This window comes from Ursus maritimus, unplaced genomic scaffold, assembly GCF_017311325.1.
Source record: "Ursus maritimus isolate PB19 unplaced genomic scaffold, ASM1731132v1 scaffold_9, whole genome shotgun sequence".
NCBI lineage: Eukaryota > Metazoa > Chordata > Mammalia > Carnivora > Ursidae > Ursus > Ursus maritimus.
In genome coordinates this window covers 29903472-29930543 of record NW_024427107.1, presented here as the reverse complement: position 1 = coordinate 29930543, position 27072 = coordinate 29903472, and the positions used below count along the sequence as shown (strand labels likewise).

The 27072-nt window shown below is 40.1% G+C and overlaps 1 protein-coding gene across 1 annotated transcript; it reads right to left on the bottom strand.

Annotated features, from left to right (window-relative positions):
- On the bottom strand, window positions 1-26225 carry CHMP4C (charged multivesicular body protein 4C). Its single transcript, XM_008689097.2, has 5 exons — window positions 25859-26225; window positions 6630-6807; window positions 3914-4028; window positions 405-570; window positions 1-221 (listed from the first exon to the last, which is right to left on the bottom strand). Exons 1-5 carry the CDS (start codon window positions 26046-26048, stop codon window positions 157-159), a joined length of 714 nt encoding a protein of 237 aa, XP_008687319.1. The 5' UTR covers window positions 26049-26225; the 3' UTR covers window positions 1-156.
- Window positions 26226-27072: the final 847 nt, after the last annotated feature.

The following is a 27072-nucleotide window of genomic DNA, read 5'->3' as shown; positions in this document are numbered from 1 at the left end:
TCTTTGTAACTTTTATTTATAAGGCTTAAAAGACAATTACTCATCCAGTGTAAATATAAAACAGGGTCTTTGTTAACTTTTGAATGTGGCAAAAACATTTTTTTTATGTCTTATGTACAGCTCATTAATTTAGGTGTCAACGAATTCCATTTTAGTTTAAGTAGCCCAAGCTGTCAATTGTTTGATATCATCATCCTCTTCTTCTGTCCTCCTGGAAGATGCTGGAACATAAAATGGATAAAAATGAGCAATTGGTGACATTCACACCTGCAGCACGGAAAACAGGTTTGCATACAGGTATTTAAAGGTATATATTTATGAAATAAAAAACAAGTGCTAAAAGGGATAGATCTGACTATTTCACGGAACTGTCTGACCATAGGCAGTTGAGGTGGGCAACAGACCTGCTCGGGATCGATGTGCAGTGGAGGATGTGCCTGACATTCTCCCTGGCATTCTATCTGGCTGTGCTGGGAGGGAGGAAGAAGGCACATTTGGAAGCCGGATATTTGTCATCTTCTTATTTAATTCTTCCTGCTCCAATTCTTCAAGTTCTGCCATCAACTCATCCTGAACATAGGAGAAAGAAAGAATTATGGAGTTAACGTTTCAAGAAGTGGGTTTCCTCAAACACAATAATAAGAACATCTGCTACCCAATTGATATGTGAGAACCCAGTGAAATGGAATATTTATTTTAAAACTAAGTCTTTTTTGCAACACTGAGCAATGATTAAAAAATGAATATTTTGGGTTGTGCAAATTTGTCGTAGTTAATCTTATAATACTTCAGTAAACAGTTATTCAAGTAATTTGTGCTAGCTGAATATATAACCTCCACAGTTTCTAGGAAATTTACACCTTGCATGTCATTTTCTTTTTTTTTTTTTTTTTTAAGATTTTATTTATTTATTTATTCGACAGAGATAGAGACAGCCAGCGAGAGAGGGAACACAAGCAGGGGGAGTGGGAGAGGAAGAAGCAGGCTCATAGCAGAGGAGCCTGATGTGGGGCTCGATCCTGTAACACTGGGATCACACCCTGAGCCGAAGGCAGACGCTTAACGACTGAGCCACCCAGGCGCCCCTGCATGTCATTTTCTAACGTATCTTTTCTTTTCTACTGTAACAAATTATGAATCTGTAAAACTTTAATTGAAGAAAATAAATATTTTCATCTTGGCTAATGTTTTTGAAAATAAAACAACAGGTATAGCAAAACCGTAATGTACAGAAAGTAAAAAGAATCAAAGATACTATGGTTTCTCTGTTAAATTACCAAAGTCAATATAAATCATGCTGTGGGTTTGGTTTTAGAAAACTTCCAACTCAAGGTAGGTACACTGTACTTCCTTCTTTTAGCTACAGTGTCAGAGAATCTGGTTTAATCCTAAACTATTCTCTGCCCTAAGAACCTTCGAGAGGCAAGACCCGTTTGAGACTTTAAAGGCATAAGTCATCTTATGTCAGATATAACTACAGTAGTTAGATCTGACTGGATCCATGGGTACTCACGTAGAGTCCAATCCCCTCCCCCCACTCCAGGAGAGGTTGGGAGTCAAAACTAAATTTGTCATTATTAGAATTCTAAGACTGTCACTATTAGAAATGACCTAAGGCACTCCTATATTAGACCAAGGAGATTCTTTGTTTATTCATTCATTCATCATTGAACGAATTTATTGAGAGCTCACTCATGGTCAGGTATTGAACTCAATGCTGGGGATGGAAAGTTGAATTAACAGTCCCTACACTTAAGGAACTCATTATCAAATGTGGGAGAAAGGTAATAAACAAATCATTATCTTATATTAAAGTGAGAGTAACAATACTCTGGGCCAAGACAGGAGTTACTTAAGCCAACCACAACATTTGATCAAGTCAATTTATATCAGATGTGCAGCAAGCTTAATGATTGTCTGACCACTGTTAAATCTACCTCATGAAAAGGAAATAAATCACGAAAGTGTATGTCATCACTTTGACAGGCCAGTGAAATAGTATGGCCAGGGTACTTGTGTGCTTTCGGTTTTCCACAGGCAGTATGAATAAAGTGCCTTCAGAATGAATATTCCGATGCCTACTTCTGCTCAAAAAATAAATGGGAATGAATACAGCAAATATAGCAATGGCAGAACACACTATCCTACACTGAATGCGTGCCTGGATTGCCAATAGCACTTGATCGTTATCAACAGCACCAAGAAGATATTGATAATTTCTTTAGCAAACATGACAGAATAATAATCTCCTCCATCGACTATAGACTTTGAGTACCAAACACTTGTTCACTGATAAAATAATTTTAGAATTTAAGAAACTTCAGAGATAATCTAGCAATCCAGTAATTTTTCTCTTACAGATGAGAAAACCAAGGGTCAGAAAAATGAAGAGACTTACACAAAGTTGAGTAAAAAATGGCAGAACCCAGATGTCCTTGTGAACCCAGAGCCCTTTCCACCATATCATAATGCACTCATTAGATGCTTATTAGTCTAACCAGGGTTAGGCAACATTTTCTGTAAAGGGCCCGATAATAATATTTTAGGCTTACTGGCCACATACAGTCTCTGTTGCATAGCGTTCTCTGTTCCTATCGTTATTGCTCTTATTTTCTGCAATCCTTTAAACATGTAACATCCTTAGCTCAGGCACCATACAGAAAGACCATGGGAGGGGTGCCTGGGTGGCACAGCGGTTAAGCGTCTGCCTTCGGCTCAGGGCGTGATCCCGGCGTTATGGGATCGAGCCCCACGTCAGGCTCCTCCACTATGAGCCTGCTTCTTCCTCTCCCACTCCCCCTGCTTGTGTTCCCTCTCTCGCTGGCTGTCTCTCTCTCTGTCAAATAAATAAATAAAAAATCTTTAAAAAAAAAAAAAAAGACCATGGGAAGGATTTGGCGTAAAAGCCAAATTTTCTAAACCCTGGTCTACACCATTTGGGAGGGGGGTTTAATTTTAATTCCAGTATAATTAACATATAGTGTTATATTAATATCAGGTATGTAGCATAGTGATTCAACAATTGTATGCGTTACTCAGAGCTCCTCATGATAAATGCACTCTTAATCCCCTTCACCTGTTTCACTCCTCTCCTCATCCACCTGCCCCCAGAAAAACCACCAGTTTTTTCTCTATATTTAAGAGCCTGGTTTTTTTATCTCTTTCTTGTCTTTGTTTTGTTTCTTAAGTTCCACATGTGATAGTCTACACCATTTTTAAAAGTTGTTGACACTCAATTCTCATTTTCCAGGTTTCCATGGACCACATCCCACTTAGTAGATGTATCATTTTTAATACCACCTAGATGTAGGAAGTCAGATTCCTACCAGTCAGAGAACTGGAAACACTTAGAAACATACACTAGTCCTACTTATGTGTGCTTTGAGTAGAACAATTGAAATTCACAGTTCAGACGCCACCATTATAATTAGAGTCTCTATTATTGGACTGATTAATCTAAATGGAATGTGTGTGTTAATAATGCCACTCTACATTTATTTTGTTTCATAGCCTGAGTAATAAACAGAGGCCGACTAACCTCTAATTTAACAACTACAGAGCATGATAAGTCTGTTCCTTGCAGAGTGACACAATCTGCTTTGTTTTGCCCAGATGTGTGAGCACTGGGTTCCTTGTAATGGTGCTATTTAGGCTTCAACCATTAAAAGTCACTAACTCTACATAATCACATGCTGCCTTCCTTAACAGCTGAAAACTTAATTACGGGGTGGTTTGCTAAACCAGAGTAATCTTTCTTTTAAATCAGGGCTACCAGCACTTCATTTTCCCCTAAAGAGAAGTACATCACTAACAAATATATCACTTATTCTTTAATAATATTTAAGAAAATATTTAAGAAACCCCGCCTGCTATATCAACCACAACGCTCCGTTCTTTACACTGCGTCACCTACCTCATCGAAGTCATCGCCAAACCCAACCCGTTGAGAAAAGGCTTCTGAGATTTCTTGGGCAATATCCTGCTGCTCTGTGATCTCTTGCATCAAATCATCTATTTTGTTCAGATCCCTGGGAGATAATATGTTGTTGAAATATTTTAGCAGTTTACTTTAAAATTATGAATTTAGATATAATCCCACATGAAAAATGAGTCAATGTAAACTCTTCGTTATTTCAGTAGGATAGCAAAAATTTCTGGTGATAAGATTTATCAACGTTAACAATAACTTGCATTTCAAGAAAATCAATAATCCTGCACACACACACATATTTTAAATATTTGATAAACAGCCATTACATGTGGGAGTCACTAGAGACTATAACAATATTTGTAGATGCATTTTGAAATTTTGTCTGGTAGGTAGGGCATACGTAGAATTTAATATATGCTATGTATCAACTCATCAGGAAATGGTGCCATGGACCACCAAGGACCACCATGACCAAGAGAAGCTGTGGCAACACTTAGCAGTCACTATCTGACAGCAGCCTTTTAGAGAAGCTGAACTCTGGAACCAGAGATTTTCTAGAATGCCTCATGGTTCTGAGATCCTGACTCCCTGAGGGCTTTCCCACAGCTACTGATGGCAGGGGGAGAACACTAATGAGAACAGGGTGAGGCCTTGGCAGCCCTGAGAAGGATCGACACCTTTGGCACAGGAATCCAGGTAGCCCCAGGCCCATGACGGACAGCTGCTCTGAAGACAGTTTGTAGCACCTGAACGCTACCCAACCTCCCCACCCCCCCTCCCCCAGCCCCAGGACCCTAACCAGCAGCCTAAGCTGTCAGTGTCTGAAGACCAGGATCTGGACTGCTTCTCTACCACCCTGTTTCTGAATCATTCCTCCAACTCTGAAGCTAGGGCAAACTGACGGCATACCAGAGAAGTGACAATTTTCCTTATTATTAAGCAACCTAAACACTGAAATGGTGACTCCCGGTGGAAAACACATTTCGCAAGTTTCCCAGACTCTATATATGGAAAAGCCAAGTATTTTTACATAAAAAGCTTTCTTTCAGCATTCACCTCTCACCCCTTATTTCCAATTATTATAATTATATTTATAACAAATCTACAAGGAACTTATTTATGAAAAGGAGTCAAGTTTGGGCCTGAGGTTGAATTTTTCTCAAAAGGAATACAGTGGAAAGCAGCTGTTCAACTACCTGGGGAGAAAGGCTGTGATTCTGGGATACACTTAGCCCCCCGCCTACAGCAGTGAGAGAGGATTTTGACTCTGATAATGACTCTAATGATCTTTCTGAAGCTGTCAAAATGACAGCCGATTGTCAATGAATTATCAAGGCAAGAAAATGTCAGCAAAGATGTCCTCACTGGCCCCAGCCTCCCCCTCTCCCACTTTTCCCATCCACAGACACCTCTCTATATCTCTCAGGCACTCATTGTTCTTGTGCATCTTTTTTTTTTTTTAAGATTTTTTATTTATTTATGTGACAGAGAGACAGCCAGCGAGAGGGAACACAGCAGCGGAGTGGGAGAGGAAGATGCAGGTTCCCAGCGGAGGAGCCCGATGTGGGACTCGATCTCGGAATGCCGGGATCACGCCCTGAGCCGAAGGCAGACGCTTAACGACTGGGCTACCCAGGCGTCCCTTGTTCTTGTGCATCTTTGACCCAGACTTCACCGTGATATCCAATCTCGGGAAAGGATCAGGTCCTGGGCATTGATTTCCTAGTGTGAATGTAAAGCAAATTATCACCAGCCCCACTACCACCATGGATATCGATACCGAGGCCTTACTTTGTGCCAGAAACTGTGCTAAGTGCATTGTAGCTAGTATCTCATTGACTTTCACAATGGCTACACGAAGTAAGTACTATTATTATCTCCAATTTACAGCTAAGGAAATTGAATCAGGGAAAGGCAAAGTAATTTGCTCAAGGACAGCTGGTAATAAAACTGGGATTATAACTCAGAAAATCTGAACTCAAACCCATGCTCATAGCTATTATTCTAGGTCAATATTTCCCAAACACTTGTTAGTATCAGAGTCACCTAAGCAACTTGGTGATAAAAACAAAAAGGCCCAATCCCTCCCTTCTTCAAGGAGCCTGGGCATCTGTGTTCTCTTTTGTAGTTTTCCAGGTTTGATAACCAAAGTTTGACAACCATTATTCGATAATTCTAACACTCTCACAGGTGTTGACATTTAGGCCTTTTTTAAAACTATAGTGTGAGGGGCACCTGGGTGGCTCAGTCGGTTAAATGTCTGACTTCAGCTTAGGTCATGATCTCAGGGTCCCAGAATCGAGCCCTGCATCAGGCTCCCTGCTCAGCGGAGAGTGTGCTTGCCCCTCTCCCTCTGCTCCTCCCCTTGCTTGTGCGTGCTCTCTCTCTGAAATAAATAAATAAATAAATAAAATCTTAAAAAAACAACCTATAGCGTGAAAGTATTTGCAGGTGGAGTGTCAGACAGTATTGAGACAACTGGGAAACATAGGGTGAAATGAATGTCTTCATTTTCTCATGGTCTTTCTTTTTTTTCTTACTCTAACTTCTTATCTTTCTTTGAGGGGGCATTCCATTCCAACATGTCAAAAAACCTCAAATGAGCAACTCCATTCCTGCCAACATCATTATATAGTTCCAAAGGCTCTTCCCAACATTGAGGGAATTTATGACTTGGAGGGAGACCAAAGTCACTCACATGTTTTCATGAACTGCTTTCATCGCTTTTGCCGCAAAGCCCATGTTTCTTAACACCTCGGTGTTGGTGTGTGAGTTTTCCAGGGCTTCTCTCTGGAACTCAAGGGTGGAAAGTGTGCCATCAATCTGAGTAAGCTGCTTCTCAAACCTCTTCTTTCTCTTTAGTGCCTGTAATGCAGCTAAATAAGGGAGAAGCCACATTTAGAAGGAGAAAGCCCAAGCCACTTACTCAAGAGACATTTGCTCTACACCAACCATAGACTCAGCCTTGTTGATCCCTACAGACAACAAGGATGCCAAGTAAAGCTGAGAAACTAACACTCACATCTGTCCTTTCAATTACCTGCACCAACTACCACTCCCTCAAACATTTTGTTACTCTTTTCTACCAAAGATCTGGCAACAGGACGAAAAGTCAGTTTTCATATTCCAAAAAATACAGCTCAGAAGTATTTCTGTTGGTATAGGATGGATAAAAATATGAGTAAAAATCATGCAGTAGAAAAATAAAACTTTAGAGGAAGAAAAAAATCTTAAGTGTCTATTCTAGCCCAATTTCTTTATTTCAGAGACAAGCTAATCAAGATCTAGAGAAGTTATGTGACTTTCTTGAAGGCAGACAGTGAGTAGCAGCTGGAACCCAAACCTAGGGTGATGAGATTCATGTCTTGGTCTAAAATGATTATGAGATGGTCAGCAAGGTTACATCTAACCACGAGCATCCATAAAATCAGCACTGTTACGGGTCATATTCAAGGATTAGATGGCATGCTGGTAAGAGAAAAAGTGTTGCTTTCAGCGAAATATCCAAATACCCTCCTGTTAGCTCTTTAGCAAAATAACTTTACCTATTTCATTTGAAAATCACAAAACTAACAGTCCTTTTGACTCTGGTACCCCTGCAAAAAAATACCTTAAAATATGAGTTTTGATAGGGCATTTAAGGAGAGTGCAGGAAAAGAGCATCAGAAGAATGTTAATATAAAGATGATTAAGTGGAATTGACAAAAGAACTCAATTAGCTACATGGTGTCAGAGTGAAGCACATAAGTTACTGCAACAGAAATTTCTGAGAGAAGGCTATCTTCGAACTCCGCTTTGGTCAATTTATTCTTATAATTCCAAGAGATTTGGTTTACTTATTCTAATGCTTTTTGTTTGGTGCGCAAGACCCATAGCCATTATAGCTTCTTGTCAGATTTCACTGGTTATCAATATGAAATATTACTCTGTCCCATTTAATCCTCTTTGCCTTAAATTCCATTTCTTTTATATTAATGAGTCAGCTTTCTTTTTGTTATAATTCGCCTGTAATACTGTTATGGGAACCTCTATTTCAAAATTGTTTTCCATTTGCTCTATTGCACCAATACAGATAGCATATACTTGACTATGTAGTTGGTGTGACTGTTTTCAACCCATTCAGATAATCTCTATTTTTTAATGTAAGATATTAACTCATGTTATTTATTGTGATAACTGATATATTATCTAATATCATCTTTTTATTATCATCTTTTTGTGTTTTCTGTTATATTTTGTGTTTAATTCTGCTGTCTTGTCTTTATGTATATTGATCAAATTTTATTTGTTCATTTCCTCCCTTTAATTTTTTGGACAGTTATATATACTAAATTCATTCTCCTAAGAATACTCTTGTATTTAAAAAAGACACATACAATTGAGTTTTCTATCCATATTAAAAATTAATCAGTATTTATAATTTACTGTTCCCAAATAAGATTCCTTTCTCACCCAAGACTTTCCAATGTTTGATTGAAATAATCTGCAATTTTATTAGTTCGAGATGATTACTAGTTGTTTTTACTATCCTTTCAATTTTTAAAGGAACTTTTCTTAACAATTGCATTAAGTTTCACAGATACAATTTCAACAGTTTACAATAAACCATAGTATTTGCTGGCTGATTTTCTTACTATTGATTCTTGTATCCTACATCATCCTTTCATGGATTATTTTTACTTTACTGGAATAAACCTTAAAGTGTTGTATTTTTTTTTTCCAGAAAAGGTGCATAGATATAAATTCTCTAAATACCTATAGGTCTAAAAATGTCATGTTGCTTCAAACTTGAATAAGAGTTTGGATTTTTTACAGAAATCTGGGTTCAAAATATTTCAAAAATTTTGACTATTCCATTGTCATTGGGTAACCAATATTCCAAAAGTTTGATAATAATATTATTTTTATCCCTTTGTAGAAAATTTGTTAGCGTATTTCCTCTTTGGAAATGTTTAAGTTTTGTTTTTTTTTTTTTTACCTTAGAGTTATGAAATTTCACCAGCATAGGACTAAGTGTGTACTTTTTATTTTTTGCTTTTCCCAACTAAATATTTGGTGAGTTTTTTTTATTCTGAAAAATTAAGTCTTCCTTCAGCTTGGGGAAACTATTCTTTAATGTTTTTTATTACTTCTTTCCCAGCCATTATTTCTGCCTACTTTCTTGTTTTTGTTTTTTGGTTTTTAAAAAGATTTTATTTATTTATTTGAGAGAGAAAGAATGAGAGAGAGAGAGAAAGGGAGAACAAGAGCAGGGGGAGGAGAGGGAGAAGCAGACTCCCTGCTGATCAGGGAACCATCGCAGGGCTCGATCCAAGGACCCTGGGATCATGACCTGAGCAGAAGGTAGACACTTAACCAATTGAGCCACCCACTTTCTGAAATCCCTATTTATTTCTGTATTATAATCTAAATTGTACCCCTGTCCAAACCATTCTCTGTTTTGAAATCCTTATATGATGGATGTTGGATTCCTTGGCTCTATTCTCCAATCTATTAATGTCTTTCTCTTTTTGTTCTATGTTCTGGGATAATTCCTTAACTTTATATTCTGAATTTCTAATTAGTCTTCATACATCTATTCTACTTTTTTGCCCTCTTATTTATTTTCAATTATGTTTTTTAATTTCTAAGAACTTTTTCTTACAGCTGCTCATTTTTATGGCAGCCCGTTCTTGTCTCATAATTCAATAGCTTCTTGAATCTCCCTGAAGATACCAACACAAGTTTTGTCTTTAACATTTTTTATTTCCTACATTCTCTCTCTTCTCTTGGGTTTGGTTGTTTGTTTTGCTTATCTTAACCCATTCTTGCAATTTCTTTCATCGAAACTCTTCTGAGTCTGTGTTGAAAGCTCATACTTATAAATCAAAGACTAGACTAGTTAGTATAAGTAGCTGGGCTTCTTGTAGTTACGTAAGTGTATTTTCCCATGAGGTCTCTCTTGAAAGGCAAGGCTGCCCAAAGCTCTGTAAAAGAAGTGGGTGTGGTATTCCATGGGAGGGAGCAAGTAGACAGGCTTGACAAAGAAAGGCTTTATTTTAGGTGTGGAACATTGTTCTCTATCTCCCTGGTGAGTGGTAACTGTCTTCCCCATCCCTCCCTGACCACTGTGGAAGTCCAGGGTTATTAGGTTTTGCTTGGCTTCCCTCTCCAGGTGCAAAATCACAATTTAAGTCCCTGCTGAATAGCACTGACACTTTATTTAGGAAAGAGTTTTTATTTGTTTAACTTGTTCTTTAGGAAAGAACTAAAACAATTTTTTAAAAAATTATCTGGCATAAAGGCCAGGTATGATATCACACAAAATCACCCTGTAGACAGGCTCATCACATTAACGACCAGAGCTGTGTAAGAGTTTTCTCCCCAACACGCGAAGAATGGTCAACTGACCCTCTGTGCTAATACCCTACCTGTGGGTGCATTCGTCCTACTGTATTACAATTATTTATAAAACCTATTCTACTCCATCTCCCCTACACTAGTTACAAGCCCTTTGAAGAAAGATGTAGCATCCTACTCTCCTGTTTCCCCAATTCTGGCCTAGTTCTGGCACACGGCCAATAAAATATATAACAAAAATTAACATTGAGTATTTGGTATATGCCAAACTGGTGTTAAGTGCTTTATGTGAATTATGTCATTAACTCTCACAAAAACTCCAAGAGTAGATATTATTATTGGTCTACTTTACAGAAGATGAAATGAATAAATATTAAATAAATAAATCTGATAATTTTGTAAACATAGTATAATGACAGCATGGTATAATAGAAAAAGTATTGCCTTCAAGGCCAGAGTGTGACTTCTCCCATGACTTAATAAATGTGTACTCTTGGGTGAGTCATTTCCCTCTTTAGGCTTCAGTTTGCTATTCTGGAAATGGGTATATAATCCCCACAATAAAAGGTGATTGTTTTAAGAATTAGGGATAACTTATGGAAAATACCTTACACAGTCCCCATGCAAGGCAGACACTTAGCAATTAGATATTATTATTAAAAATAGCAATTTATATACATTTATTAATTAATGCAATTGTGTATCTTATTTCTGAGACCAATGAGCAAAAAGTCACCTGTTTTTTCATCATAACTCACATAACAGGAAATAATATTAGGAAACATTAGAAAATATTAGAAATATTTGGGGCACCTGGGTGGCTCAGTCGTTAAGCATCTGCCTTCGGCTCAGGTCATGATCCCAGAGTCCTGGGATTGAGCCCCGCATCAGGCTCCCTGCTCAGTGGGAAGCCTGCTTCTCCCTCTCCCACTCCCCCTGCTGGTGTTCCCTCTCTTGCTGTGTCTCTCTCTGTCCAATAAATAAATAAAATCATAAAAAATATATTAGAAATATTAGAAAATCTTAGGAAGCTAAACTTCAAATACACATCTCCACCCAACATACCCAGAAGTGGAATGTTCCAAGGGAGGAGACACCCTATCTTGTTAGGCTGGTTCAGTGTCTATACTTACTTGAAACCTAACTGGTATCCATTGACCCAAAAGCATTTTCCTTTTCTTTTTTTTTAGAAAAATTTTAAATTTCTCTATTAAAAAATACACCATGTTCCCTAGTAAGAATTAATTTTAGATTACTTTCTAAAAATCAAAAAATGCAATTTGATATAAAGGATGAGACTTCAAAGTTCCTAGCTTTACATTTTAATCCTACCCCTACCAGTTAATAACTGTGCATAATAACCTTGGAGTGTGACCTTAACTCTTAAGTGATGTTCCCTACTTAGATGATAATAATAGCAATAATAATACACAGATGACAATAGACCATTGTACTCTGGAGTCAAGTTGCCTACTTTCAAACCTAGGCTCCATCTATCCATAGCTGGGTGACCTTACATAGGTTGCTTGTTGGAAAACAAGGATACAACTCATTCAGTGGTTAAGGATTAAGTGAAATAACACATGCAAAGTATTTAGTGCCGTGCCTGACACATAGTGAGTGACTACTAAATACTAGGGATCTTCATAATCATCATCATTATCTCCTTCTCAGGATTGTCAGAACCATACGGTGGGAGCCACATGGTATAATGCCCAACCTTGCAAATGTTTGTTGTTAATAATAATGAGTTCTGGTTTGGGCACAGTTTTAAATGCCTATGTTAACATACGGTTTCTGCCCTTCAAATTACGTGGGAGAAATTCGAAAATTTACTAAGAGTTGAGATCTCAACTTACACATTAATTCCCATACCAGAAACTAGGGATTGGCCTATACCAGAGTCCTAATCTCAGAGGGAGCCAGTCAGGTAATGAAAGGTAGGTGAAGCAGAGAGAGGTTAGGGAGAAAGGCCTTCTTTGTTTTCTCACCTGTGAGAGAGAAAAAGACAGAGGAATATTAGTCTCCTATAACAATATACTATAATAGTATAAAAGTGATAATAAATGGCAGTAGACCCTGGCCCCAGGATCAGGGAGTCAACAGGAAGAAGCAGGAACTCTGGCAACCAGGCAAGCATTAAGCCTGATCTACCCGAAGCAACCCCGTTGGGCCCCAGTCCACGCCTACCATGCCCCGCCTTTCACAAGCTCAAAAGAAGCAAGAAATTTGGATTTGCGTGCAAAGTCCTTCAAATTTAAAATCTGACTTCCATGTGTCAAATCACCTTGGGTGAGCAAACCCAGCGATTTCTGCATAGGCTGGACCTGGCCCCAGAACACCGGACACTTCCTGTGACTTCTGCCTGGCACAGGACGCTTCTCCCAAACACTAAGACAAGAGCCTTGCGTTCCCAAGAGCCAGAAAGTGTATGTGAAGAGTGTCCTCGTGAGCTGGTTCTCGCATGAAAAGATGATGCCTCAGGCCCACCAGGAGTTAGACAGGCTTTGATTCTGTTTTCTAATTAACAATCGGGAAAGAAATAGCTGCCTATTTTCAAAGACACGGAACAAACACTGCAAATTTAGCAGTGCTCCTGATTTGGCAAAGAAGGAGGTTTCCAGAGCCATGTCATTTAACCTGCATAGAAGGTGCAATTCCATCTTCAAACTCCTGTATGTGCTTTTAAGCAGCAGGTGAGACCTGGACAGCATTCTTTCTGAAACAAAGGAATCTACTGTATTCTTTTGTGGTGGAGAAACAGCCAGGGGTTTTGTCTCTCCACTTCACAGTGATGTTCCTTCAGCAATGGAGTCTCAGAACAATGTCCTGCACGGACTGCTGCGAAGGGATACATGAGAGCTCTTACCAACACCTTGTGAGGATGGGGGCTGAAACTTAAGAATTACTCACTTGAACCAAAATTCCACCAGCCTTAAGCAGCTTGACTCCACTACTACACGGCCAGAGGAGGAAGGCTTTCAGTCATCTATGAAAAATAACTGAAAATGGCAGAAAACAGTGACAGTTCCATTGTTCGTATAATACATAGGGCATCTTGGTTTTAAAGGTCAATCTGTTCTTCACTCATGGAGAGTGTATACATCTGTGCATCGTTAATCCATTAGTTGGCAAAAAAAGAACATTTTAGAGACCATCATATCCAGCGACAATAGACAAACCTGTGTGTGAAATATGAAACTGCATTATGACAGCTCTTCTCTCTACCAGGAATGGTTGATCTCTAGAGAAGTCCTAAAAGATGGGGCCTAGAAGAGAAATCCCAGAGAGTGCTTAAGAGACATATGTCACACATAATTGGTCGTGTCGTATTTGCTTTTAACTGGGAAGTGTCATAATCATGCTGTTTTATTTGAGAACCTTTAAGGTGAGCCCTGTTCTTACTCACATACAAATCACTTCATTAATTAAAGAATACCTTCTATTTATGGCACCTTGTTGTAGTTCTTGAAAAACACAATCTGAATGAGCATTATGGTAAGCATTCCACAAACGGAATAAAAACAAAGTGTTTCTGTTCAAAGTCAGATCGAAAACAGCTGGGAGAATACTAGAAAGCTGTAAGGTTCATTTGGCCAGGACCACCCCATTATGAGTTTTCCTGGCCTTCCTCAGTTTAAAAAAATACTCTCATCCATTCATTTCAGCCACTCCGTGAGTATATACGGAGTATATACCATGCGGTCAGCACTACGTTAGGTACCTCAGGGACAAAGAAATAAGGCTGTAATCTCAGAGGGTCAAATACGAAGTGGGTGTTCAACCACTTATTCATCATTGAACAAGCATTTAGTAAGCACGCAGTATCTCCCAGACGCTGTGACTGCAGTTACTAACGTGTGTAAGTTACATTTCAGTAGCAGAGGAGACACAGAGGGAGAATGACAGGGGCCATGTAGAAGGTAGGTGGTGCAGACAAGAGACAAGCTCTCTCTGGAGGGTAAGGGAAGGTGCCACAGAGGAGGCGATGTGGATGAAGCCAGGGTGACGGTCTACACATGGACGCAAACAGCAAACACACCACTCAAGAAGGAGCACGAGTGATAAAAGGTGTCACCGGATGGATTCCTCCCAGCCCCCAACACTCTCCCTGACGCAAATCTCCTGCTGGACAATGTGAAGTTTCTGGCTGGGATACATGAGAAGCCAGAAACCATAAACCCCCAAATAGAGCAAATCACACCAGCTTGCCACACTGGCTAGATCTTCTATGTTACCTCCATATTTTCAGAGGTCTCACCAATATTAAATGTCATGGAAAGGGTAAAGAGCAAGCTAAAAGACTAGAACACGGCAATGGTGCGATAGATTATACAATGGCACAGCAGAAGCCTGAGAAAACAGCAGAAAAGAAGGAGGCTGGAGAAAGTAAATAAGAGATATTCTGAGGAAAAGGACATTTGGAAGCGGAATACTGCTGTGAGCAAGCCAGTAACGTTGGACTGAAATCAGTAGGAAAGAAAGAGAAAGGGTGATTGGTTAATATTATAAAGTATAAAAGATTAGAAAGAGGATAATTAGCGCCCTCCCCATCTCCAGAAAGATAGGAAATGGACAAAGGAAGTTAAAGTTACTTTCCAACAGAAATGCTGCTATTCACTTTTTTCCTAAAAAAGCTCACAGCTACTTTCGGAGATGAAGCAGTTTTTACTGCCAGGATGTTGCACAAGAGATTATTAAATCTGAGAGTGAAAAGTCATGGCCAAAAAGTGCTATCAACCTTGAGCTGTCAGAAAAGGAAGGATGCTTGCATAAGACTCATTTCATATAGCCACTGAAATTCTTATTTCTTATAATTAATTGCTTCTGAGGTCGATTGCCAGGCAAGTTGAATTAACCTGCAATTGGAACAACATACCAATGTAGTAATTAAAATGTACTTGATATTCTTTGTAAAAAGCCAATTAAATGTTTGACCAGGCGGAATATATAACTGATTGAATGGATGAGTTTTTTTCCTTGCTACTAGTATTATTAGTAACCTCACACACTGGTAACCTCTAGGGCCTGCTACTGCCTAAAATGTAGGGAAATTAGTATGAGTACAAAACCAGCAAATATTAAATAGAAAAAGTCAGAAAAAGCAATTATGCTTAATTCTAGAGGGTAGACATAAGTACCTATAAATGTAATTCTATATTACATGTGTACATGTATACGCGTGTCTATGTATCTGTATGTATGCTAGCACATATATGTGTGTGTATTTATATATACGTGTGTGTGTGAATATGTACGTATGTATAAATGCATATAAATGTATAACATAGTTCTATTTTCTACTTATAGCAGGTATTCCTTGTTCATATGATGCACCAATGTTTCCTACTATGGTGTCCATGGCTTACAGGTGCTCCTGAGAACCAACAAACTATATCACTACAGCGCCCTTCAGCTCTCACTGCCTGTGATTCTGTGATTGTTGCTTTGAGATCCTATGATCAACAAATCTTGAAAAATATATAGCTCCTACCCTCAAGATCACTATTTCTATTTTAAATTTTTTTTTTAAAAAAGATTTCATTTATTTGACAGAGAGAGACACAGCGAGAGGGAACACAGGCAGGGGGAGTGGGAGAGGGAGAAGCAGGCTCCCAGCGGAGCAGGGAGCCTGACGGGGGCTCGACCCAGGACCCTGGGATCACGACCTGAGCCAAAAGCAGACACTTAACAACTGAGCCGCACAGGCGCCCCATCTATTTTAAATTCTTTAAGAATAGGTTTACCTTGGGGCACCTGGGTGGCACAGCGGTTAAGCGTCTGCCTTTGGCTCAGGGCATGATCCCGGAGTTCTGGGATTGAGCCCCACATCAGGCTCCTCTGCTGTGAGCCTGCTTCTTCCTCTCCCACTCCCCCTGCTTGTGTTCCCTCTCTCGCTGGCTCTCTATCTCTGTCTAATAAATAAAAATAAAATCTTAAAAAAAAAAAAAGAATAGGTTTACCTTGCAATTGGTGCTGAACTACACTATTCTTTGACTTTGCGAGTTCAAGTGGCTGAACAATACTCAACAAATGAAGGTAGTTTATAGAAATAAAATTTTTCAAACTGCTCACAAAAAGATAAGCCAAAGGCTCTTATATATGTGATCATTAAAATATGTATAAATTGGTTTAACGTAATTATAATATTTTTTCTTGCTGCAGTTAACAAAGTATAAGTTTTGAGTTAGGATAATATCTTTGTTCAAACTCCAGGGTTATGTTGACTTTCACTTACATGTACTAAATACATGGCAAGAATCAGTCACGGAAGTTGCACTGCTCACTGAAAAAGGCCTATTGAACAATGTTACTGCTAAAGCAAATAAGACACACCCATTGTGCGAAAGAACCAAAAAGATTCACCAGAAATTCATATTTAAATAGAGAATAAAACATCAAAAGCATTGGTTGAATATTTGGTTACATGATTTTATTCCTCTAAATATATATGTGAGCCAAATGTAAAGACATACCTTTTATTTCATGTAACCCGGATGGTTGACATTAAATTTTAATTTTTAAATATTTTAACTTCTGTAAATATTCCTAACTCTTAAGAGAATAATCAACTTCTCCTTTCCTGTCATTTTAAAATCTCCATTCTCGTTTGCTTGCTTTTGGGGGGGTGGTTTTGTTTTGAGGGTAGCAATCACAGCATTGGTATTTAAGTCACTAGGTCACTAGATGGAGGAAGAGTTGATAGAGATTGCACAGAGCAGGTGACAGTGGGGCTTTAGCTAGCCCCTGTCCTCTCACTGGAAATACCCACAAGTTAGAGATACCCGGGAGAAGGGCTTAGCAGTGGGCTCAAAGATTCATTGGTTTGGGTTTAGGAGTTCTCACTGCTTTAAAGCATAAACTTTGGACTAAATATTTCCAACAAGCAATGCTCTATTAGAACCACTTGTTTGAGGTAAGAAATCAAGATCTCTGGTACAGGAAAGTCATTATTCAGGAAATAGATTGCTACTTGCTTAATATGTATTCCAGACTCTTGCTTTTTCGTTCCTTCTCCTTCTGCAAACTTTTAAGACAATTGTGTGTTTGTTGAACTTCTATCAAGTGATAGTCAAAAAAAAAAAAAATAGGAGAAACTAAGATTACCAGTCTGTACTAAAAGTTCTGGTTACAGTGTACTAAGGCAAAAGATTGAGAATGGAATTTTAAAAAATAAACCCTCAATATTACCTTTATATTTTAAGTATCTGTGATAATTTGGTCCTTTAAAAGTACAAGTACAGGGGCACTTGGGTGGCTCAGTCGGTTGAGCATTTGGCTCTCCATCTTGGCTCAGGTCACGATTTCAGAGTCGTGGGATGGAGCCTGTGTTGGGCTCCATGCTCAGCAGGGAGTCTGCTTGAAATTCTCTCCCTCTGCCCCTCCCCCGCTGTGTGCTTTCTCTCTCAAAAAAATAAATGACTCTTTTTTTAAAAAATACAAATAGATTCACATATACTTAAGTATATTACAAAAAATGTATCCCAAAATAAATCACCCTCGCCCGTTCCAAACCTGATTGCCAAAACAAAGCATTATAAAGTTAAAAAACTCAGTATTAGATCTTGCCTTATATCTCATTGATTAGACTATCATTCATTTGTCCCATTTTCTTGAAAATGAAATCTGATCTGAAATTAGTAGCTCTAAATACTGAGAAACACACAAGTAATTCTAAGCACATCTGATCTCCTGCTATAATTTCTCAAAATGTATAAATCATATGACTTTGGCATAATCAGCATGTTAATAATAAATTTTCTACCTTATTGTGGCTAATTCAATTAACTACAAAGTAGTACATATCAAGGAAAATTGTATTCTTTGTATAATGTAAGTATTTTGCGAAGAGCTCTATTATCCAGCTTTGTGAAACTTAAATGAAGAACAATAATAGTGACTATTCCAGAATGTATAATGCTGCTCCAAATTCATGAAGGGGGACAAAAAAAACCTTGATGTAGTTACATAACACAAGAAACAGTACCAATCACCCTTCTAGAAGTGGCTACAACACATCAGCCAGCTGTCAAAATCTGTGCCACAGATACTTGAAAAAGTGCTTCTAGAACAGAAACACCCTACACCCTAGTTTCTGAGAAATTACAAAAGAAGACAATGATAACTAGAGGCCAATATGAGCTCACAAAGATGACAATTATCAAACTCATCTCATTGGCCTGTTTCTTTCGGGTTACTAGATGCTGACTCCAGGTAAAAACCATAGACCACCCACTAGCCGCCTAACATTATGCACATTGAAATCAACCAGAAAGGCTAGAGTATCACAATCCTGAACTTATCCCAGATTTCTCGAAATAGAATCTCCTGGTGTGGCATTTTAAAAAGCTCCTCAGGTGAATCTGATGAAGCTAATACACTGTCAGTTCATAAATCAGCATTTGTGAAGCAGAGGTGTGTGAAGATAGTTTGGTTTCAGGAACATACTCCACAAGGCATATTGAAGCATTGTTAGGGAAAAGAGAAAAAGTTGGAGAAATAAGATGATATGGGCTAGAAACGGAGATCAGGTATCTTGATAGCTAGAGGAATAACTGAACTCACTGAGTGCAGATCTGTCAAATTGGTAATCATGCCTTACTTGAATCTTAGATGAAATGTTGTTACTATAATGTAGAGGTTATCCTGGAATGAAGTCTCTAGAGGCATGCCATGAGGCTCTGTCCTTGGGTTCTGTCTTATTCAATATATTTTAACAAAGCCTTTGACAGTAAAGAAAAAAAAAGGTGTTGATCAAATTTGTGACTGGTTCAACAAAAAGAAATAGCTCATCTATAAGACAATAAAAATAGAATTTTAAGACTTAATTGAAAATAAGATGATATTTAAGAGAAATAAATGTAAAATACTGAATGCAAGCTTAACATATTGATTTAAATGGGGAGAGGGTAAATCTGGCTGGGATTTTTCACTTTTTCCAAATACATTGTAGAAAAATAACTGATCCTCATCAGAAAAAGCACAAGCAAACTGAGGCAATATTAACAGAACAAAAGAGATAACAAGCCCAGGGCATTCTGCTGGTTGGTACCTAAATGGGTGAATGAAGGTCTAAGTCTACTAGGATCCCTGCCAGGGCTCAGAGGAAGAAGGGAGGCAGCAGGAAAGTGAGAAGTTTTAATACTTCAGCTTAAGTAAATAGACTCCCAGGGCCCATTCAGATATTTTAGGTTTCCCAACCAAGAGGTGAGAGCCCCAGGGGAGCTCCTGACGTTCGGGGGGAGAAACTGGGGCTGAAAACTGAGGAAGGGTCCCACTTTCATTGATCTATGTTTTCCAGAAGAGAGATGAGGAGTTGACTGGAGAATAAAACCTGACTCACATAAGGGTTGTTAATGCCCCAGGAATAAAACTCTTTCTTTTCTCTGGCCCCAGAATACACGGAGTATGGTACAAAATAATCAGATAATCAGGGGCCCCTGGGTGGCTCAGTTGGTTAAGTGTCTGCCTGTCTCAGGTCACGATCTCAGGGTCCCTGGATCAAGCCCTGAGTCGGGCTCCTTGCTCGGTGGGGAGTCTGCTTCTCCCTCTCCTTTTGCCGCTCCCCCTGCTCCTGCTCTCTCTCTCTCACACTCTCTCTCTCAAATGAATATATAAAATCTTTTTAAAAATCAGATAATCAGAGGCAAGCAGAAACTCTACGATGATGCTTGGTTGTAATCTGAATACTGGAAAACTCTGAGACTCTTCAAAAGGACTATGGAGTCACAGAACCATGTGAACTTCCATCAAGAAAACGAGTTCTGGCTGGCTAATGAGGATCTGTCAGAAGCTTCAGAAATGTTTCTTCAGCAGGAAACAGAAGGGAGGTGGGTAGATAGTTCTCACCTGGGTCTCTGAGAGATGGAGGAGGAAGGAAGCAACAACGGCCACGACGAGGGAAGAAAACATAGTGTAGAGGCTTCCAGTTCAGCAGCTCACCCAATACAAAACCCTCCTCAGTCCCCAAGCTTAGTGGGCATCAGAACCACTGTGTTATCTGGTCAAAGTTCAGATTTCCGGACCCTACACTCAACCTACCATGTTAGAATTTTGAGGGGGTCCTTGTGAGTATACATTTTAACAAGCACTCTCAAGGGATCCCGATGCAGGTGCTCTGCGGGCCACATTGTGAGAAACTCTCTTTAGAAAGGAGGTCACCAGGTAAGTGATACCTCTCAAGGGAGCTCCCATCCCTCAGGGCCCTGCATTCCGCATCAGCCTCCTATTACCTGAGCCTTGCACGCTTTGCCCTCACTCCTGTGGCAACAAAGCTGACACACAGCTGACACAGATGTGATTCTTTTTATACAGAAGTCCTTCTGATCCCCAGTGTCTGAGACTGCAGAATTCAGCTCTGTGACGACTATAATAAAAAGCAAACTGAAGAGCCCAAAGAGGTTAGTACACCAGGCTAAACCAATGGGATCATGCTCACACCCCCAGCTCCAAGGAAGACCAAGTCTCATCGTGAATCTGAAAGCAAATTCAGCCTTGCAAGAAAAAAAAAAAAAAAAAAAAAAAAAATCCCAGGCTTCAAAGTGAGCTGGCTTACTCAAATAAAAGACTCTTTGCCTTAGGGTCTCATTCATCAGATCCCTGATGAAGAGGTGGAAGGGCCTCAGCTGCCAGGTTTCACCGGAATCCTGTGTAATGATACTGAGGAGGGGTTCTGGCCAAATTCGCTCCTTCCTAACCTTTCATCTCTTTCGGCCCACTTCCCGCAGCCTGAGGCCTATGGGTAACCCAGGCCGGATCCGTCCCTTTCCACATAATTACGTATTTGACGTTCCTGCTCAGTCTAGGACAAGTTAAGTAACAGAGGCACTTAGGATGTAAATTTTAGAGGACAATCACTCTCAGGGTCACACAAGGGGGGTCTCTCTCGCCTCCCCCTAGACCTGGCCGTGGGGTGCAAACCTCAGCACAGTAAGGGATAACTGAGAGGTGACAGTTGAGGTCACAGAACAGGAGACAGAAAAATGACTGCTGCCCTCAAATATGTGAAAGAGTACATTGAAAGAGACTGATAGAGTACATTGGTTCTATGTTATTCCAGAAGACAAAATTTGAACCAGTAAGTGGAATTTAGTAGGAAGCCAATTTCAGCTGAAAAAAAAAATACTGTTATCACAATGGCTGATATTTATAGAGCACTGAATTAAGAGCTTTACACAATGTCATTAATCCTCACAACTCTGAAGATCAATCTTATCCTCACAGTTATGCAGATGAGGGAATTGAGAATAAGACAGGCCTAGTAAACGGCCTAAAGCCACACAATGTCTAAGTGACAGGGCAGGGCTAGCAACCAAACCCAGGTTTGTCTGCTTTGAAGCTGAGGCTCCTGACTACAACACTAAGTTACTTTCTATCAAATGTGTAAAAACTGGGTCAGGACATTATATTTAAGCAAAATATAACCTATGGCCATCTCTTAGTGATATTATTTTTATTTATTTTTAAAAGATTTTATTTATTTATTCATTTATTTGACAGAGAGAGAGATCAGGAGCAGAGGGGAAGGGTAGAGGGAGAAGCAGGCTCCCCACTGAGCAGGGAGCCTGATGCAGGTCTTGATCTCAGGACCCCAGGATCATGACCTGAGCTGAAGGCAGATGCTTAACTGGCTGAGCCACCCAGACGCCCATTAGTGATATTATTTTTATAAAGGCCTCATAAGGGAGGTTAGAATAGTGACCCCCCTGAGGTGTTCCACCAAACCAGCTTGGCAGGAATCGTTTGCAGTATGCTGATATACTGATTCCTTCAGCTCCCGAGGCCACCGGCTCAGGGTATCAAGAGGCCCCGAGCTGCTAGTCCCTGGTTATCCCAGTGAAGTACACAAATATGAGGGCCGTAGATGCCGGGATGGGAAAAAAATTTAGGAAGCGCTTCCAGACTAACATTACTATGGGTTTAAGTTCCTCATCCTTAACCCTGGCCACAGGGAAGAATCACCTGGGGGCATTTTTTTTTTTTAAGATTGACTGATTGATTGATTGATTGATTGGTAGAGAGAGAGTGTGTGAGAGAGAAAGAGACAGAGAGTGAGCAGGGAGGTGCAGTAGGGGAGGGAGAGGGAGAAAGGATCTGAAGCAGACTCCGCACTGAGCATGGAGCCCAAGAGGGGGGCTGGATCCCATGACCCTGAGATCTTGACCTGAGCGGAAACCAAGTCAGATGCTTAACTGACTGAGCCACCCAGGCACTCCCTGGGGACACTTTTTAAAAGATACTGATGCCTGAGCCCCACCCCAGTCAATTATATTGAAATCTATGCAGGTGGGACCCGGGCATCAGGGTGCTTTAATATACTGCCAGGATTGAAACTGCTCTTGATGACAGTGCTCAAAAGAAAAAAATTAGGTGGTTGGTAAAAAGTTTGCTTTTCCACAAATCAGATGACCAGTTATAAAGCTGGAGTAATCTACATAAACTGCATGAAAGTATCTCTGACCTCCAATATTTTTTTCTTTTTTCTTTTTCTAATGGCTATTAGAATTTTTTTATTAGTTTCAGAGGTAGAACGTAGTGATTCATAACACCCGGCGCTCATTCTAACAAGTGCCCTCCTTAATGCCTATCACCCAGTTACCCCAGCCCCCCACCTCCAAAATTTTTAACCAAATTATAAATCTTGCTCCAAGTGTTAATCTTTTAGATCAACAGGGCCTTGAATATCATGGGTGTTGCAAAACCAATTTGGTGGTGCACACTCAGGTTCTTTTTGGTAGATTACGGTAACTACCAAAGAAGTCTGAGGTGAGAATTAGCTATGCCAGCACAAGTTGGTATGAGATACAATGAGAGCAAGTTCCAGACTAATTCTGCATAAACAAACATACACTGGCAAGCAAAAACAGTTTAACTTGTTGCATTAGCTCAACAAAGTCCTGACTCGACATCCTTTCAGGGGCTCCAATACATCCCATATGAAAGGCTCACTGAAGGCAGCAACATTCCCTGGTAGGGTGCTGTGCCCTGTGGGATGTGCACTCTGTCAAAAATACACCTTAACCAAGACCTGGACATGGCGCTGATCTACGCGATCAAGCCTCAGGTACCCTTCCAATGTTAAGTTAGTTATATACCTAGTAGATTCTTATTGCCTGTTCTTACAATGGGAGGCAAGGAAGTGTCTCTAAATTATTTTAGCCAATGCACCTATTTAGAATATCTATAATTTCACCAATGAGATTTCATTCCTAACATTTATTATGCTAATTTAGAAGTTACTTGCTTTACCAATAAAACCCATTTTGACATTCCAAATGCTGTCGGATCTTCTGTAGTTACAGAGAAATAGATCACTGAAGAATTTGTAGTGGCCAAGAGTGTGGCCCTTTCTGATACCATGCTAGCTGGCCATTTAACCTACTATTCTTGGCAGCATGCTAGATGACCAGCCACGTCTAGAAGTAAAACTTTAACTGCACGTACGTTATGTCACCCAGATTATAAATTACAGCCCTTACAGCACAATATATAGCCCTGTATAATATACAGCCTTGTATAAGGCAAGGCCCATTTTGTACTAACTATATCAGGCCTGATTACACAACGTATATGAAAATATTTCCTGGTAGCTAGTAGAAAACAGAAACTATGTGTTTACGAAGTTATCGGATTTATTTGGAAAATGTTGATATTGACAGGGTTTCTAATACATGGGCCTGTGACTGAATTCTTTCCATTGTTTAGAGTACAGATGAATTCATGCTAACCAGCCTCTTTGTACTCCCAGAACCACTGTACAACCAGGCCTGGGCTAACACCGTGAAGTTGCCAAGGATAAATGATAAAGAGTAAGCGGCTTTTCTAACCCCAATTGGTTATTTGCATACGATACATGCATCAGTTACTTCTCTGGTTTAAGGAAGTTAGATTGATGCTCTTTATTAATGTTGTCTTTAATTTTGGGGGGGTCTTAATAAAGCCAATTTGTAATATACTTTAGTGCATTACCAATTGGAGAACATTTCTGAAAAAACTCAATAAAACGTATATTACCTTACATTTTCTTCTTCTGAAAGCAAATCTACATTTTCACCACTTCCTAAAGCAGATGTTCAATTTTTAAGATTTTTTAAACCAGTACTTACTGAACAACCACTGTAGATAAAGTGATATACAGACCCGAAAGGATAACAGACATCCCTTGACAGACATTATGCAAAGTGCAGAGTGCTTATCAAACTGAAGAGGAAGAACAGAGGAACAGAACTGCCCATGACCTTGCAGCAGGCCATAATGGCATAGTATCTCTTTAGAAATTGCCATGAAATCGCTTCCCAAAATATTTTTGGACAAAAGTAAAAATAGAAACCAGCATTTAACTCTAAAACAGGCGAGAATGTCGTAGCAGAGCAGCCACAGAGAAAAATGAAACTTGGCCTTTTTACCGTTGGTAGTAAGTGGACACAAATATATCAGGCACATGTTTATGGGAAGCAGCAGAGTTTTCAAGGTCAGCTCCAGAAGGCATTATTCCTTTCCTGCATTAAACAATGGCAGCATCATTTAGGGCTAAGTAAATCTTCCCAGGGCTTTGTTACGACTAAAGAAGCCTGACTTGTGGATACAAGGTCAGGGTTAGGTGGTGGGCAGAGTTCTGGACTGCCGCTTCTATTCCTGAGTCTGCCATTACAAAACCATTTTTATTTCTGGTGTTACAAGACCAAATCACTTCAACTTCTCCCTGGGTTTTTATGTGTCCCTGTGCTGTTTACATCTATTCTCTACAAGGAGAGCAGTACACTGAAGAAACCAATTAACTCTGGAAAATAACAAAGGGTTCAAGGTGCAACAGGATCACCAAGAATCATTACTGGTTCAAAGTCCCTTGTGTGGTAAAAACCAGTGATAGGAAATATAATATTTAGTTCCCTGACCTTTTTTTTTCATAATAATATCTCAACTGCAGAACAGCCAGAACTAAACTCTTCAATGGCTTAGAAGCAAGGCAAACCAGAAAATATTAGAATATACTTCACCGGAGATTTCTAGGCAAGTTAAAATGTGTGATTCAATATATATAAACACACAACAGAAAACGTGATATTTGAGGTCAGCAGGGCTGGACTAGGGAAAGGCAAGACAGAAGTAAAATTTAAGGGAGGGGGCAAAAAAGGTCAGTAATCAGAATAAATAATACTTTAATGCTATGTTTTTAAAAATCAGAATTAATGCAACAAAACTCACGATGAACAAAATATCAATATAAAAAAAAAGTTAAGTAAAAAAGTGCCTTGTAGAACGACATAAGAGCCAGAGGCAAAAAGAAAAAATAATACCAATTCTGTCTTTATTTAAAATTTTGATATTTTGTTCATCATCGTTTTTTTGGCATTAATACTGAGCTTTTTTGTTGTTCGTTGATACTCCCTAACATTTTGTCATCCAGGACTGTGCCTTGCTCAGCTGACTCGAGTTGTGGCCTTGAGGGGTGAATACCAGTTCCTAGAAAGGCTGTGGGAGTAAATCTGGCCTCCTGGGGAACAGGTGCTGTGGGCCGGATTGCCCCCAAGGAAAGGGCTGGAGGCATCGGGATGAGAACTCACGCCTGCGGCCAGACCCCAAGCCTACCTCGCTTGTTCTGCGTGCCGTGCTTCCTGGCCAGGGTGAGTTCCCTCTGGATTCGATTTTCCAGGTACTCTTGTTTCTTGCTCAGCATCTCCTCAGTCTCCCGAAGTCGGGCCAGGGCCTCCTGGGGGCTGGGAGCAGCTCGGCTTTTAGAAGAGCCTCCCCCTTTAAAGAACTTGCCCAACTTGCTCATGGCTGTGGATTTGAGGGGCGAGCGTCCCGGCAGTGGCTCAGGAGCTCCCCACCCGGCCGCGCCGGCGGAACAGGTAAGCGAGGTCGTCCTCTGCTCTCGGGGGGCCCAGAACCAAAAAGGCGGCGCTCCTGGGAATCAACAAGTCGTCGGGGGCAGGTGACACAGACTCCTGGGCATTTCCTGGCGGCCGGCTGGGCCCCGCCCCTCGGCGCGGCTGGGGCGGGGAGGGCACTGGAGTCGGATGTGCCCGTCCGGGCCGGCGCCACCCGGCCGTCCGGGAGTTCTAGGAGAGCAGGGGAAAGAGGAGGAAAGATTTGCTGCTTGATCCACACTGAGGACACACCCAGGGTTGAAGGACTGACTAGTTTGCGAATGGCTCAGAGAAGAGCGAACCAATTTTCCGGGCGGGTCTCCTGTGAGGCCTGAAAGTGCGCTTTATCGACCCAGATTAAATTAAACAAACAAAAGAACAAACAACACTTTGTTCCACGCATGTGTTTTTGCTAGCGAGTGTGTGCAAGCGTAGTGTTTCTGTATTCAGGTCTCTGTCCTTGTGAGTAAGAATAATCAGGTATGTTTGTGTCGGTGTATATTGTGTGGGGGGCAAGGGCTTCCAGGCCATTTGTCTGCCACTCTGAAGCAGGTCTGTGGGCAAGTGGTTTACAATAGGAGCAACTGGTCTGACTGGGCTTGTCTCTGCAGATAGAGACTCTGGGCAGGGTGATGTGTGCCTGGCTGCCAGTTGGCACAGATGGATTCTAGATCATCCTTACATGGCTTGAAGTGGGTGAAAGATGGTATTCCTCTCTTTCCCTAATGTCAGGACTGAGTGATTGGTGCATTCCATTTTGTAATTAGGTAGGCATCTGAAGCTTTCAGTGTGGATGTTGGTGTTTCAAAAACCTTTAATGGAGTGCATTGTGTTTGTAAATATCTTTACAAAGACACCTAGGAATAAAAAGGAGAGAGCATCCCAGAGAAAAGAACCATTCTGTTCATGCTCACTATCTCAGTCCCGTTATTT